Raw genomic sequence first — 15,802 nt, 5'->3', positions numbered from 1 at the left:
GGTGATGGTCCAAGCTTACCCCCACCTTATTCTCTCAGGAACACAGAGGTTTTTGCAATGCAGGAAACAGGCACTTGGAAGTGGTCACAGGTATAAATATTTATTTTGCACTGGATACTTCACTCCAAATATGACAATTGATGCTCACAGACTAACAGGTTGTAAATATAATGACTGACCTAGTAATTCTCTCTCCTACGGAAAGACACAGCATTTATAATCTCCAGCCCCGCCTGCTCCTAACAGGATTCATTATTCAATAAACATTTACACCTGGAATGATTTTAAACACAAATAAACTCTTATTTAACATTCATACTTTTACAATAAAACATTTATATATTTTACATTACACATGTTTCTTCTCATTTATACGCATTTGTTTAATCTGCATGAATACCGTCTTTTTAAATTGTTTAGTCGTTACTATTATCATTGTCATTGTTATTCTTTTGTCCTTAACTATTACCAGTAAAGACTGAATTAGCATTACCCCTTGGAAGATTACCGAACATATAGCTATAACAGAACCCTTGTTCCGCATGTATAGCTATGGCAACTTCATTAATGGAAGCACCCTAATCTAATTACAGCAACACACCATCATATATCAAACACACTTGATCAACAGCATGCACAATACATAATAAACCACGGCTCTAACCGCCAGTAGAATAATAATCACAATAAGACAGGCAGTTCAATATTACAGTGTGGGTCTCGCCCTCACACCCTGGTTTTGGAACAAGAGTGTTAAGGGTGGCTTCTCAGCCTAGCCTTACAATACAGACATAGAGGTGAGCTGCTCCCTCAATTTGTTAGCCCTAGCTACTTGTTACTGGGGTTCTAAATGGAAACGTGCAAGGTAGCCTTTGGCTTTGCCTTGTAACATTCCAGTCATTCTGCAATCTTGCCCTTGCGATGGCTTTGGTACACACACACCAATATGGTAATGGTTACATTTCGTACTTGAAAGGGATTGTTATGTTATTATCATAACCCTGTGTGACAGGGTAGCGTCGTGGGCCCAGATGTTATTGGCAGGCAAAAGAGACTCAGAGGCAAGGAAACTGTAGTTAACGCGCTTCTGCGCAGTTTAATACACAAAAGGAAATCAAAAAAGTCAAACAAAACACTGCTCACAGAGCAAAAATAAAACAGTTAAACAAAACAGAACTTTCACAGTAAAACAAATCATAAAATAACCGGCGCAAGGGCCAAAACAAAAGGTTTAAACAAAATACAAAAAGGTAGGCTGGGCATTAGCCGTCACTACACTTCTTTTTCAAAAATATACACGGCGGGCTCGCTCACTCACTCAAAACACCTCCACCAAACAAAAGAATTTACCCTTTTTTATACCATGTGGCTGGAGCCTAATTATCAATGATTCAATTAGCTCCAGCCACATTCTCACATGTATTTTGGCAGGGATAGGAAATTAACCTCATCCCTGCCAACCACCACCAAATCACCACATAACAATATTGTTTACAGGCAGGGCCCTGCCCTGCTACACCCTGGTTCCCTGAAATAGAACCAGCAGGCTCTGCAAGCAGCTTTGATATATCTCATTCAGGTTTGGGGTCTTTAAGAGGTAAATACCCATACAGGTAATGGTTACATTTCTAATTGAGGGAACCAGAGTTATGATAATAATCTTATGTTTCACTCACTCAGGGAGGAGGGAGGGAGGAGATTTAATTGTCGACTGGGAAGATGTGTCATTTTTGCTCTACAAGTGCTGTAGAGCAACCAAAGAAAATGTAAATACTGTAACGTGGATGCTACTGATGTTTATACACCAGAAGCACCTACTAAGACAAAACAAACTCCAAGTGGTAAATCCTGGGCATTTATAAATCTTGCTTTCCATTGTCAACAACAGCAAATGTTCAAATGTCCTTATTGTCCATCTTAACAGGTACAAGGACTGTATATGCAGTGAAAACAGTGTGTTGTTCAGGAGGGGTCCTTATGCCTTGCTATTTATAAACCCCACCAGCACCTAAATAAAAAATTATAAATAAAAAGCCTGAAAAAAATATTATATTATAGTTTGTTGATGAACGCTGTATGCTTACGTTCTTTTTGTGGCATCATGGTCAGGCCTATGAGTTACCAGGTTTAACGAAGGAATCTTTAATATTCCCCACAGTAACACTGGGATGTATCCAACATCTAAAACAGTGGCAGATCTCTTGATTTAAAAAAATAAAAATATTAAAAATAGGACGAAGCTAAGTCACCGTTATATTGTTTGTTTAACAAAGTCCCCTAATTTTAATAATTGGGTATTAGATCTGCCTGCGTTCAGATAAATTGAATGTTCCCTGCTGTCTTTTCAATAGATTAAATAATGCTGTATGTTTCCAGGATGCCCAGGAGGGGGAGCTGTGGAGCAAGTCAACTCAGGCATCCCCAGACATTTCCAGTGGCGCGCCGTCCATTCTGAAACTGGGACTCTGGAGCCCCCTGCTGCTCATGCTCTCCTACTACTGCCTCCACTAGGGGGCGACACAGCTGCTGGACCATGGGACCTTTGTAACTCACCCACCGAGTGCTTTCTTATGTTATCTTTTGCGTCCTGGAGAGGAAAGAGGACTATTTATATTTGACACCCAGACCACCACAATAGGCGATGGAAGAAACCAACAGACTCTTCCCTGCTGCTGCGTTGTGTACCTTTGTTAATAGAACTGCTTTAGCATCTTTTTGCATAGCCTTTCGGACAAACTTTTTACTGAAACATTCCTTTAATGAAGCACATCCCCCTTTTTTTATATACACTTTGATGAGCTGCTCACAATACCAAATTGCTTTTCTTATTTTATTTCCCTCTCACCAAACCAACTGGTGTTATTTTACTGACACAACAAGTAACATGTTCTTAAACTCTGAGGTCATCCTTTTAAGACAAAAGACACAGTGCGTAACACTATGAAGTTGTTTGAACTGGTGCAAAGTTAGCTTTGTGTGAGAAGTGCAGAGCAAGAAGAAAACAGACTTGAAACTGGGTCACTGCTGAAATGGAACTGGCAAAAGAAGAGCTATTTGTGTCCATCTGCTTAACAATAAAACTTTTCAGTAGACTAATCTGTTCGGCCAATGTTGTCGTCAATCCATCTGAATTTGGGAAATGGAACAGTGCTGAGCAATCTGCTTTGAACGGTAACCACAGACAAACAGCGGTTCACATGTGACGACACAACTACCTGATATTTTGGGCTTTTCATGTTTTGGTTGCCTCCACTGTTAGTATTGCAGATATCAGCCTGAGTTGCTTGTGACCCCTCATTTTACCCAGTGTTCATCCCCCAAGGTGGGAGGAGTGCATGGCTCTGTTGCAAAGTTCAGCTCTCTACATATCAGGATATTCGATAGATAGATAGACCTTGTTTATTTCAGAGTCATTTCTTCAACCCAACTTGACCCTGCCAATGTGTGCAAAAGTAAGTCATGCACAGGCTTTGAATTGCGCTTCATGATACCTCTCTCAAGAACAGACTATTGGGACTTGCAAAATGTCTCGTTCTTGTGTATCCATGAACATAGGCCATCTCTCTCTACATAGGTACCATGTCATATATAAAGTACAAGCAACGGCTGAATTAATAATGATGTTAAAGTAGACATGAATTCCAAATTGTATTTTTTGTAGCATATCGACATACAGCAGCTACATAGTATAAGATTAAAGTCATTATTACAGCTATGCTTCTTAAAACACTCCCCAGTGAGGTGGGGAAGCATATTACCGTTGCATGCTTCCCAACTCACTTCAGCCTTGAGCAGTCTTTTCAGAAGCGGTTTTTTTTTTAGTTCGTAAGCATGGCAGATGATTTCAGCAGAAGCACCAATAGAGCATCACACAGAACAAAGAGAATAGGATGATTCAACAGGTACAAAAATAAATAGTAGGACATTGAGATGATATAAAGTAGTGTTAGAGAATAGGATGATTCAACAGGTACAAAAATAAATAGTAGGACATTGAGATGATATAAATTAGTGTTAGTTTGGAGTTTAAAGAAATGACCCTGCAAATACAGTAGAGGCCTCTATCTACAGCAGATCCTGGGATGTGAAATATGCACAGACAGCAGAACTGTACTGACCTTGTCATAGACCAAGGGAAGGTCACAGATCCTGAGATGTGAAATAGGCACAGCCCAACAGAACTGTACTGACCTTGTCATAGACCAAGGGAAGGTCACAGATCCTGAGATGTGAAATAGGCACAGCCCAACAGAACTGTACTGACCTTGTCATAGACCCAGGGAAGGTCACAGATCCTGAGATGTGAAATAGGCACAGCCCAACAGAACTGTACTGACCTTGTCATAGACCAAGGGAAGGTCACAGATCCTGAGATGTGAAATAGGCACAGCCCAACAGAACTGTACTGACCTTGTCATAGACCCAGGGAAGGTCACAGATCCTGAGATGAGAAATAGGCACAGCCCAACAGAACTGTACTGACCTTGTCATAGACCAAGGGAAGGTCACAGATCCTGAGATGAGAAATAGGCACAGCCCAACAGAACTGTCTGACCTTGTCATACATCCAAGGACACATGTATAACTTCAGCCATAAAAAAACAGGAAACATTGACATATGCCGTATGTGTGACTTATTTGATATTTGAGCATCTCGGTTGACGAGGAGCGATCCTTTTGTACAAAGCAGATCATGTGAAGGGTGTATTACTAGCCATGATTGAACCAGTGTATTGTGACTCCATGTGTTAAAGAGAAGCCGTTTTGAAATGACCTAGTTAGACTTGGTGGAGACAGACCTCTTCCTTCAGGGTGAATCACTTGACATCAATCAGAGGGACACAATTGCTTGTGGATTTCTAAATATCCAGATTCATGTTATTATTGACAATAAAAGCAAACAGATAAGACAGTTGGTGGATTCACTCTTTATTCAATGATGTGGGGATATGGATGAAACCAAGCTATTCTGCATAGTTCAGTTTTAACACTAAAACCGCCACGTGGGTCACTTTGACCCATACATTTTTAAACTGCTCCGTCATGAAAATGAGACATACTATCTGATACAACTGGAAAGTTTTATTCATGAACATCATATCTAACATTTGCATCGCAGAAACAACATATTTATGGGACAGCAGTGTGGAGTAGTGGTTAGGGCTCTGGACTCTTGACTGGAGGGTCGTGGGTTCAATCCCAGGTGGGGGGACACTGCTGCTGTACCCTGGAGCAAAGTACTTTACCTAGATTGCTCCAGTAAAAACCCAAACGGTATAAATGGGTAATTGTATGTAAAAATAATGTGATATCTTGTAACAATTGTAAGTCGTCCTGGATAAGGGCCTCTGCTAAAAAATAAATAATATTTAAATGGAAAATGAAACATAAAAGGCTTTATTTTGCATATACAGCACAACTGCAGTGAAAAAATATAATAAAATATACATTTTAAAAGAAACAGGTATGTACATATACGCGTGTACAGGTGCAAACGGGTATATTATTATTATTATTAATTTCTTAGCAGACGCCCTTATCCAGGGCGACTTACAATTGTTATAAGATATCACATTATTTTTACATAGTTACCCATTTATACAGTTGGGTTTTTACTGGAGCAATCTAGGTAAAGTACCTTGCTTAAGGGTACAGCAGCAGTGTCCCGCACCTGGGATTGAACCCACGACCCTCCGGTCAAGAGTCCAGAGCCCTAACCACTACTCCACACTGCTGTACACACAAATCTATAAAACCGAAATCATTGTTTCTAATACTACACAAAAAGAAAATATAAAACTACTTCCGGTATGATGGATGCATTGTACTCTATGGAGGAGTGTACGCGTCTGCCAGCTGACTGTGCCTGCATCCAGGAGCTGTGTTGTAAACTATTGTGTAAACACTTGTAAACTGGTACCTAGAAACCTGTAAAACTGAAATATTTTTTTTCTGAAAGTAATATATAAAAAAATATGTAACATACGTTTCATATTAGGCACATAAGTTATTATCCTACCTGTCATTTCAGTTTGCTGTGTGCGTCTGAGTGCAGCTTGCCGTATTCCAATCAAAATGACTACTTTCAAGATTAAATATTTCCTTCTGATATATTCATGTTGCATTTCTGGAACAAAATGAAGGATTGCTGTCTCCCAGGGACATTTAGAAATAAAGTACAGGCTTTCACTGAGTTGGCATCTTGGTGCAATTGTACAAATCCATAATCATAGCAATCTCTGTCTCATAGTCATTCTACAAACAAAGAAAGGCTTGAAATAAAAAAAAAAATTAAAAACACATGTGCTAGAGGAGGTGGTGGCATGTCTTGTTTGCTGCATTTACAAAAAAAATAGAATATCTTACGTTATATTAAAAAAAAAAAACATGCATTGTTATACATGGGTCAAATTGACCCACATGACGATTCTAGGTAGAATTGTTTACAACATTATCATTTTTGCAATTCTGGCCATTAAACGTTGTTATGATATTTAATTCATATATTTAGGAAAAGTTAAAAACGGACACACATACAATTTACAACGGAAGAGTAATTAACATTTTAAATCTAAAATGGGTCAAATTGACCCGCATGGCGGTTCTAATGTTAAAAGGCTTCAGCTGATAACAGTATCTACAAAGTATGCATCTATAAAAGGCTGGCAGTGATGAATGCAGCTTTTACAGAGGATGTTAGTGTGGTCAACCATGTAATCAAATTGTAGACAAGGGTGTGACTGCGTTTAATGGGAAACCAGTAACTTTTCTCCTTGAACCACCGCAACAGTCCTGAAACAGCAGCAAATGCAGCTTTAAACAATAAATCGCATTGCTTCCTGTTGCTTGATGTATTTGAAATGTCTGTTGATTCTTTTTAAACAAATCTAGGTTTTAGTGGATAGAAAGGGGTCTTTAGCAATAGCCATGGGAGGTGATGAATTTTCTAAAACTGAGTTTCCGAACCAGGTCTCCCAAACCAATGTAGCGTTGGCGGGTTAAAGATTTTCAATATGCCTTCCCAGGATGCAAAGATCACCATTATTTAATCATATGCTTCCACGTCCATGCACAGTAGATGAAATACTAGCACCGTAGATTGAGCACACTATACAAAAGTAGTAATATTATGAATGTTACCTTTAGGATGAATATAGGACTTCTAAAGAGGGTTTAAACTTTTAATGACCCCTTTCCGTTCAGAAGTCTCATTTATTTTGTACCTCAGGAGGTGGCAGCCCTACATTTAGCAATGAATGACAAATAAATCACAAGAAACATAAGCAAATATGGACTGCATATCCTCAACTGCATTCAACTCGCTGCCTCGAAGTGACATTACACACTTTAGAAAAAGGTTTGGACATGGACAAGGCCCTACTGTATGTGTCTCTGGCACATTGTGCCCCTTGCTGTGTTTAACAGTGTATATTATGAACCCTTTCTATACAATAAAGAAACTCATTCCTGTCTAGTGAAAAAGTTGCTTTTCATCATATCCAGCATCATACTTTAATGCTGAGAAGGGTGATCTTCGATTCCCGGCAGCCTGAAGGCATCCCAGACAGTTTCTCATCCATAATTATAAAATACTCCATGGTGTTATACTGTGTGTAGCAATACAGTACAATACAAAATAAAGCAATTTAATAAAAAACAATACTGTGTCATTGAATTTTCTAAATTCAGTCCCCTCTGGCTATTATCAAACCAGTAACACATTTATTATCGTACAGATATTAACGATGAGAAATAACCTGTTTTAACGTTAGTATCTTATATATTGTTGTGTGTGTCCGGCATCCTGTAATACAGAACTAAATGCATTTACTATTACAGTATAGATTCTGTGACTGAGTGTTGAGGGTTATGGCTGGCAGCACTGCTAGAAGCCTCAAGCATTGCCACTCCTGTTTAGATGAAGTCAACAGATTAACTAGTTTAGCAAGCAAATAATTCAAAAGCAACTTTGCTACTAATCCATAGCTACACCAGAGCTGAACAAAACTACTGTAGATTGTGAATTTAAAAACAACTTGTGACAAAAAAATACAACCTAAATAAAAGCACATATACCACAGGACCACAGGAATGTTCAGGCCATTACCTTGTATTTAATCATTTGAAAACATATCCAATTTTTTTGGGAAATCTGAAATGTATGGGTGAGTATGGGGTGGGAGAAATGTTAATGAATTACTTAGCACCAAGTAGCTTTAACTTTATTTCCCTTACTATTTTATGGTGCTTGCCACATGGCGTTCAGTGGCACTTGGGAAAATATGAATGTTTATTTGCAGAAATAGGTTATATTTTTCAACACTGCAGACATGTATACAGGTCTAGAAAAGAGTAGGTTACTCAAACCTGCAGACCAATCTCACAGTAAAGGAAAGAGTAGGTTACTCAAACCTGCAGACCAATCTCACAGTAAAGGAAAGAGTAGGCTACTCAAACCTGCAGACCAATCTCACAGTAAAGGAAAGAAGTCCACTCAAACCTGCAGACCAATCTCACAGTAAAGGAAAGAGTAGGCTACTCAAACCTGCAGACCAATCTCACAGTAAAGGAAAGAAGTCCACTCAAACCTGCAGACCAAAAATCATTCAAATACTTATGCTAAAAAAATAATAATGAGCAGAGATATAAAGACGCAAGCTTTTTAATTAGTTATCCCTGTGTCATCCATATGTAAAATTAAGTGCTGAGAGCGTTAAATAAATAATGTAAAAATATTATCTGACAAAATGCTAATTTGGCTTCTGGCTTCACCTAGAAGTTGCAGGTTTAGCTTTTTCTTGAAAACCGAGATAACAAATTGAACATGGCTGTTGATCCCAAAGGCCTTTCTTGTTCTAAGCAATTTATATGAAGTGTTTAAAAGGATATGCCACCCCAGTTTCACTGTCACTCCGTCTTGCTCTTTGACAGCCATGTCATTACCAGGCTGACAGAATGAGGCAGTACTGCCCAAGCAGATTAGGTAGTTTCCTGCTGGTTTATTTGCAAACACCATGCTCGTACAAGCATCTTGTGTGGGCAAGAGAAGCAAGGATGTGCTTGACAAGCTGGCTGAACAATCCCACAGTTCGATGAGGCAAACGGCTTGATTTGCAGCCCCTGTACGAGCAGTCTGCACTGCCAGGCTGGCCACTTCGGACCTGTATCACAGTTTGTCCTGATCACAGCCTTGACCTGACGTGGCAGACTCCACAAGGTTCTGGCTTGCAAATCCAGTCACGCAGCGAGGTAGGATGAGGACAGCGTCACTCAGGTTCCACCAGACCGTGCTCAATTGGATTGAGATGCAGGGCTTGTTGCGGCCAATTCAGTCTTGCTCCTCAAACCATTCACATATAATTCGTTTGGACTTCAAGAGTAAATGAAGGGACCCAGGGTATACCAGGAGAACATGCCCCACACTAGGCCGATGCCAAATCCAGTCAGGTAGCCAGACAGTGTACAGGGTGGTTAGAAAGCGCTGGTGTGGTAAACGTACTTTCTAAATCACCCTGTATATTCAGTAAAATGCAAGTGCTACAGAATCCAAACTCTATTCTCTAGTTCAGATCAATACCCCCCATCATTAGGTGAATTTCTGCACAGCCTGGTAGAGCCAGTGCCACATCAGAAATATGTGTCTTCAGGGAGGATTTTCTTATTGAAGGCTGGGTGTCAAAAAGCAGTAATTAAAACAAAACAAAAAAAAAAAAAACACAGACATTACAATCAAGGAAGCGTAATGAAAAGGCAACACGGTCTCAATTTGATTTTTATATATATATTTTTATTATTTAAGACCAAAATTCTATATTGTTCTTTATTTACAGATGTAATACATGGTCTTCTTTAAAATCTTCACATATTACATTAATGTTTTACTCATTCCTTTTTTTAAATTAGCCGTTATTTTACAATAGAAAAACATTTTCTTTATTTACCCATAAAAGTACATTCCTACAGTTCCTAGTTGTTCTTTCTCTTTGTTTCCCCTGTTCTGAAGAGAAGTTTCCTAGCAGCGAAATACTTTACAATACTCGCTCATTATTTACAAAGAAGTGCAATCAATGCTAAACTATACATATTAACAAACTACACCTTCCTACATGGTGAAACGAGGGCAAGATGATTTGAGGCTTGTCAAATGGGGCGACAGTCTAAAATGCACACACGTGTACTTCTGGTAGGGGCCTGGTGAAGGATTTCATGCTATAGAGCTAGAATTAAGATACATCTTTGTTCTATTTGATCTGCAATGTTTTTTTTGTTTCATTTATAAATGTAATGTTTCTGTGCCCAACAAAGGCAGTACTGCATCCTGATAAACTGTAAACTCACTAAATAAATACACACATTTTAATGACTAATAGCGACCCCTGCTGGGTGGAGGAAAAAATTGAACCGCAGCAACCCATCAATAACCGTTGCTTGAAACAATTTCATTTTACTTAAAACTTTGTTTAGAATTGTTGAGGGAAAGTTTGCTCAAGTACCACAATTTTAAATCAATATTTCTAAAAGTTTGTGGGTGGCCGTCATTATAGGGGTAGGCAATATTGGCTCTTCAAGTCCAAACCATTGCAGGACTTTGTTCCAACCTAATTATTTTAAAGTACCGTGCTGATGATCAATCAAACATTTAAAAGCACTAATTGGAAGAAAGTCCTGTACTGAGACGGACAGGAAGACCCAAGGCTGCCTACTCTTCACACATTCTCTCATAGCAATGTTGTCACTACAATACACAGGAGAGGGGGTTCTAGGAATCTATAAGTCTCACAGAATCGAAGGGTCTCATTAAGAGTGAATAGATAGCTCAACACAGGGACAACACTTCACTGTGCCTCAGATGAGCGCACCTGCTTTAATCCGACATTTGAAAGGGAAGGAGAAACAAGAGCTGGCCAGGACTGCTATAGGGGGTCGGGCAGCACGGGCGGATGTATCACTCATACAAATGGATATTTAAAGAAGAAATGCAGAATTCAATGTTATAGCGCTGGCAATGATCACGTTGGATAATGAGGCTTACTCCATTCTAGCAGAGCCCCTCCCATACTGTATGCAGCACCTTTGCAATGCAGCATGTGTATAGGATGCAAGAGAAATGCAGCTCTGGTTTGTTTAATAAGAGATAAAAAAGACAGACAGATGGATAGTTTCACAGTGGTGTTTGCTTCACATATGTTAGATGAAATCATTCTGTTTAGACAGCGCATAAGCACCAGGTCTTTTTTCACAGTTTGTGCTGAGGGACACTGAAAAGACTACCCCAACACACACACTTTAAAGCACTACCTTGAAACACATTGGTTGGTTGTCTTTTGAAATCAAGATTAAACATAGTAAAGCAATGCAATGGATTTCCTTTTATATTATGGATTATTTTTATTATGGTTGCAAATATCAAAAGAAAATACCTATAGCTTTATTCTGGGTTTGTTTTTTTTTTTAACAATTATTTTTATTCATTTTCCAATTTATCTCAATTTTTGAAATGTCCAATCATTATTCAACCTGGCTCACCGCTGCAATCCCCTAACTAACTTGGGAGAGACGAAGATGAGCACTCGCAACCTCCAAAATGAGTGCTGTCAGCTTTTCTTCGCTCTGCAAGCCCGCCGTGCAGCCATATTCAGAGCTTACAGTGTCAGAGGACCACGGAATTCTGAACTGAATGCAGGCCGGTCACAGGGGTCACTGGTGTGCGGTCAGCCAAGGACTCCTCAGCCTACCTAACCCCTATCCTGACAGGGCAGTGCTTGGCCAATTATGTGCCGCCCCTTGGGAACTCACGTCCACGGTCGGCAGTGGCATAGCTTGGATTCGAACAGGCGATCTCTCAAGCTATAGGGCGCACTCTGGGCAGAATGCCTTTAGCGGATGCGCCACCTGGGAGCCCCCCAGCTTTATTCAGGTTTAGAACATAAGAAAGTTTACAAACGAGAGGAGGCCATTTGGCCCATCTTGCTCGTTTGGTTGTTATTTGTGACCCCTGGTCCTCGTTTCTTTTTTCAGGTCGAAAAAGTCCCCTGGGTCGACATTGTCTATACCTTTTAGAATTTTGAATGCTTGAATCAGATCACCGCGTAGTCTTCTTTGTTCAAGACTGAATCGATTCAATTATTTTAGCCTGTCTGTATACGGCATGCCTTTTAAACCCGGGATAATTCTGGTGGCTCTTCTTTGCCCTCTTTCTACAGCAGCAATATGCTTTTTGTAATGAGGTGACAAGAACTGAACACAATATTTTAGGTGAGGCCTTACTAATGCATTGTAAAGTTTTAACATTACTTCCATTGATTTATTAACACGTGACCATAAAGAACCCATGTGAATACAATGTCTTTACGATGATTAATCGGTGGTTGTTTTTTCAGTGTCCCAAAGGGCTACCCTTTAGCACCACAGTGCCCTCACTCTGCATCCTACTCTTAGAATCAACAGCAATATCTCAGGTTACAGAAAGGCAAACAACAGCTTTGACAAATGAAAGCGATAGTTTACAATTTATAAAACAGCTGGGTCAAACAAAACAACGTTTGCATCCTTCATTTGTGTATCCCCTTCAGTCACGATTTTTTTTATTTCATTTTAAATTTAAAACAGTTTGTGTGAACTTTATGGAGTTTGAGAAGTTGCACAAACATAACGTGGTATGGTGCACTTGTGCACACAGTGACTGAAGGGGATATATTATACAGTGTTGCTCTCAATAAAACACACCATGCAATGTCAATGTGATAGAATGTGGAATGTATCCAATAATTCCTTAAGAATGCTTTTGAGGGGTGTTTATTAGGCACAACCGGAACGTGTATCGGGAGATGGAGAGTACAAGACTGGGAGCAGGCTAGAGCTACCACTGTACCAAAGTAATAAAGTGAAATCAAAGTGAGGCAAGTTACAGGCATTGATATTCGCAAGTTCATTTTGAGTAAATAAAAGGATTTTCTGGAACTGCTACTTGGTTTTGGTACCTACTTAATGGAAAAACATTTTTTTAATTAAAAAGAAAAACAACAAAAAAAAAACAATTGTTCACATTTAGTGTTACAGAAAAATAAGTTAAGACTTTTAAACGATAATGAAAAAAAATCAAATCAAAAATACAAGTGTATTTTTTTTCTAATGAAAAACAGATAATTGGAAGTAATGAGAAAGAATGGTCATTCCTCTAAAGCTCAGGGAACACAAAGCCACTTTGTGGCTTGGAACTTGGTTTCAGGAGACGAGGTTTTAGGGTTTACTAGGTCTCCTGGATCCAGGTTTCAAGCCAATATTCCTGAATAAGTGGTTCTGTGTTCCCTCAGCTTTAGATGCAGATCCCAGGAATATGTCCCCACGGTTGTAGTAGTGAGGGAGTCAGTACTGGCAGATTCAATGGATAAACAGTTAATGAGGGATAGCTGAACTGAACTTAAAACAATCAGAAAGGCAAAATAAGCCCAAAACACACCCTAGAGTCAAACCCCTTTCTGCGTTTCTTCCTGAACTATAATTGGCTGCTTATAACCACCCTCTGCTGCAGGTAGCATGCCTACGTGACTTCCAGAAATACAACAAAGCATGTTTCAAAGAGGCGGAAAGTATTTGCTCCTACAGATACAATTAGGCTCCAGTACTGATTGTATGGGTAAATGGATGTCAAACTCAACTAAATCACTTTTCAAAACAATATCTAGGCTGCTGTATGTGCGAAATAGTGTTGCTTTGGATCTGTACATTTTAAACTCTTGTGTTGCCAAGTCTGAAGCATCATTATTTAATTATTGCCAGAATTTAAGTAGCTACAATGTTTTGCTGCTTCTTTTCTGTGTACATTCCCATTACTATCTATAGTGTTTGAAATCATCCTGGGGTGTTGTTTCGCTCTCATATTGAGTTCTAATTGTTCTCTTGAATTCAGCTTGAGATCCTAAGGGCCAGCACTGCCTTCCTCACTCCATTCAAATGCCTTTAAACCTTTCAACTCTATAAGTAGGTGGGGCTGGCAGAGTTGAAAGGTTATATTGTCACATGATTTGAACAGAATGAGGAAGGCTGTTCAGTTTTGGCAAACAGACCGTCAAAACCCAGTAGAACAATAATGGATGACTGCAAACACCATACAACAGAAATGTAAAATCAAGATTAAAATGACATTTAAAGCTGCTAACTCTAAGAAATGGAAAAGTCTAACCCCCTCTAAATCAGTGCTTCGGAGGAGCAACTTCCCAGAAATTCAGCACTGTTGCCATGGGCAACGGGCCTCTTTGATCGATGAAAAAGACCTTGTTAAAATGAATTAAAAATGCATCGAATTGACATAAAATTTATGTACAGCAAGTGGCAAACTATTTTACAAAAGTGCCCTGTATTTGCAACAACAGGGTAAAACCTAGTTGAATCAATTTCCTAAACTAAACATATTAGTACTATTACCTTGCGTGCACTAACCTAGCACATAATAAACATCCATGAAACAGCAGCTCTTGGTTTAAACTTCCTAACACTAATACTGCTGCGTTTTGTTTAAATAGTTAATGTAAGGTATTAGCACACTGGTGGATGCAGGTTCTTTATTAATTCAAACTAGCTCACAGAAGAGTTCAGAACATATGCGCTTGGTTTGTGATGGAATAAACTGGTACTGTGCGAAGACACGATTAGATTCCAGAAGACCCTGTTGCTTCAACATGTAAATCAATACCTGACTGCTCAACTGATGTTGCCGAACGGAACTGCCTTGAGCTCCGAAGGGAGGGGGGTGCTGTGTTTGTGACACGTTAATCGAAAGCAAACCAGTAGAAACTAAGTGATAAATAAAGAGAATAAAAAAAAAAACACACATTTTATGAAAACAACAATAAAAATAAATCATGTTGGTCACACAATAAAAAAAAAAAAAAACACAACTGAAGGAGGCTGAAAATAAATGAGGATGAGAGAGGCAAGCACCTTACACGACTCAAAAGAGGGTTGAGTTGAAGACCTTCCCTTGTTATCCTCGTTCAGTTCAAGGTTCAAATCAGTTTTCTAACTGAAGCAAGCAGTGGAACAAGCAGGTGGTCTGAAACTACCAAAGTAGTGTGAAGGCACCCCTTACAAGACATTCGCTCAGTTTTTCTTTTTTTAAAAAGAAATAAAAAGAAGGACTTAAGTACAGCTTCAGTATTTAGTATTCTGAACCTCATTGAAGAGAGGCCCGAGAGCTCTGCACAGGCCTCCCATAACCCAGCCTCTGTAGTTCCCCCACTCATCCCCCTGCCTCCTTGTGCAACGCTCATAGTGAGGGTCCCGGTCAACGCAATGGTCAGATGCAGGTCCCTGGCTGTGCTTGGGGCTGGTGTTTCCGGTTCCTCGTGGCTCCCGACTTCTCCTTGTATGCTAAAGGCATCTGCTGGGATACGTCCACTAGTGTACTAGCTACGGCAAGGCCTGTATAAAACAGCAAGGAAACAAGACTGAGTGTAGAACATGACACCACAGTGAAGACAAGAGGCCGCTCAGACCCCCAGGTACTAGAAGATACTCCCTTAGAAATGTCCTTCAATGACAGCTTTCCTTAAATAGGATCCCCCAGGGAAAGAACTGACTTTTGCTTATTCTTCATACTCTACAAACACTTAGCTGGGGTTTGAGGTGACCTACTACTGGAGCAGGCATCATATCACTCTACAGAATCGCTATTAAAACATGCTGCGATGCTGAGGTGCTTGTAATATGTTGCACATGGAAGGGCTTTTGACTCTGCATTGAAGTAGATTCCTGTATGAAAATCTCAAGTCCATTTACAAGACTGAAGTCCTTTAATATTCAT

The 15,802-nt window shown here is 39.5% G+C and overlaps 2 protein-coding genes across 3 annotated transcripts in view; one reads left to right on the top strand and one right to left on the bottom strand.

Annotated features, from left to right (window-relative positions):
- LOC117421192 (GDNF family receptor alpha-4-like) overlaps positions 1-5,222 on the top strand; it is a 94,896-nt gene extending 89,674 nt beyond the window's left edge. The window contains exons 8-9 of one of the 2 annotated variants that reach the window (XR_009330717.1): positions 2,377-3,902; positions 3,971-5,222. Coding sequence is in view for 1 of the 2 variants with exons in the window: in XM_059034672.1 (XP_058890655.1) it covers positions 2,377-2,511 (135 nt within the window). In the remaining variant the exon portion in view is untranslated. Of the gene's footprint in view, positions 1-2,376 lie in introns of both variants that reach the window. The other variant, XM_059034672.1, reaches the window with a different exon arrangement.
- Positions 5,223-9,991: 4,769 nt separating this feature from the next.
- The window catches only part of LOC117421330 (attractin-like), a 151,720-nt gene continuing 145,909 nt past the window's right edge, over positions 9,992-15,802 (bottom strand). The window contains exon 29 of the mRNA XM_034035579.3: positions 9,992-15,420. Within this exon, the coding sequence (XP_033891470.3) occupies positions 15,296-15,420 (125 nt within the window). The 3' untranslated portion in view covers positions 9,992-15,295. The remainder of the gene's footprint in view (positions 15,421-15,802) is intronic.

This window comes from Acipenser ruthenus, chromosome 1 (assembly GCF_902713425.1).
Source record: "Acipenser ruthenus chromosome 1, fAciRut3.2 maternal haplotype, whole genome shotgun sequence".
Taxonomy (NCBI): domain Eukaryota; kingdom Metazoa; phylum Chordata; class Actinopteri; order Acipenseriformes; family Acipenseridae; genus Acipenser; species Acipenser ruthenus.
The sequence above is the reverse complement of the archived record's forward strand: the minus strand, read 5'-3'. Positions and strand labels throughout refer to the sequence as shown.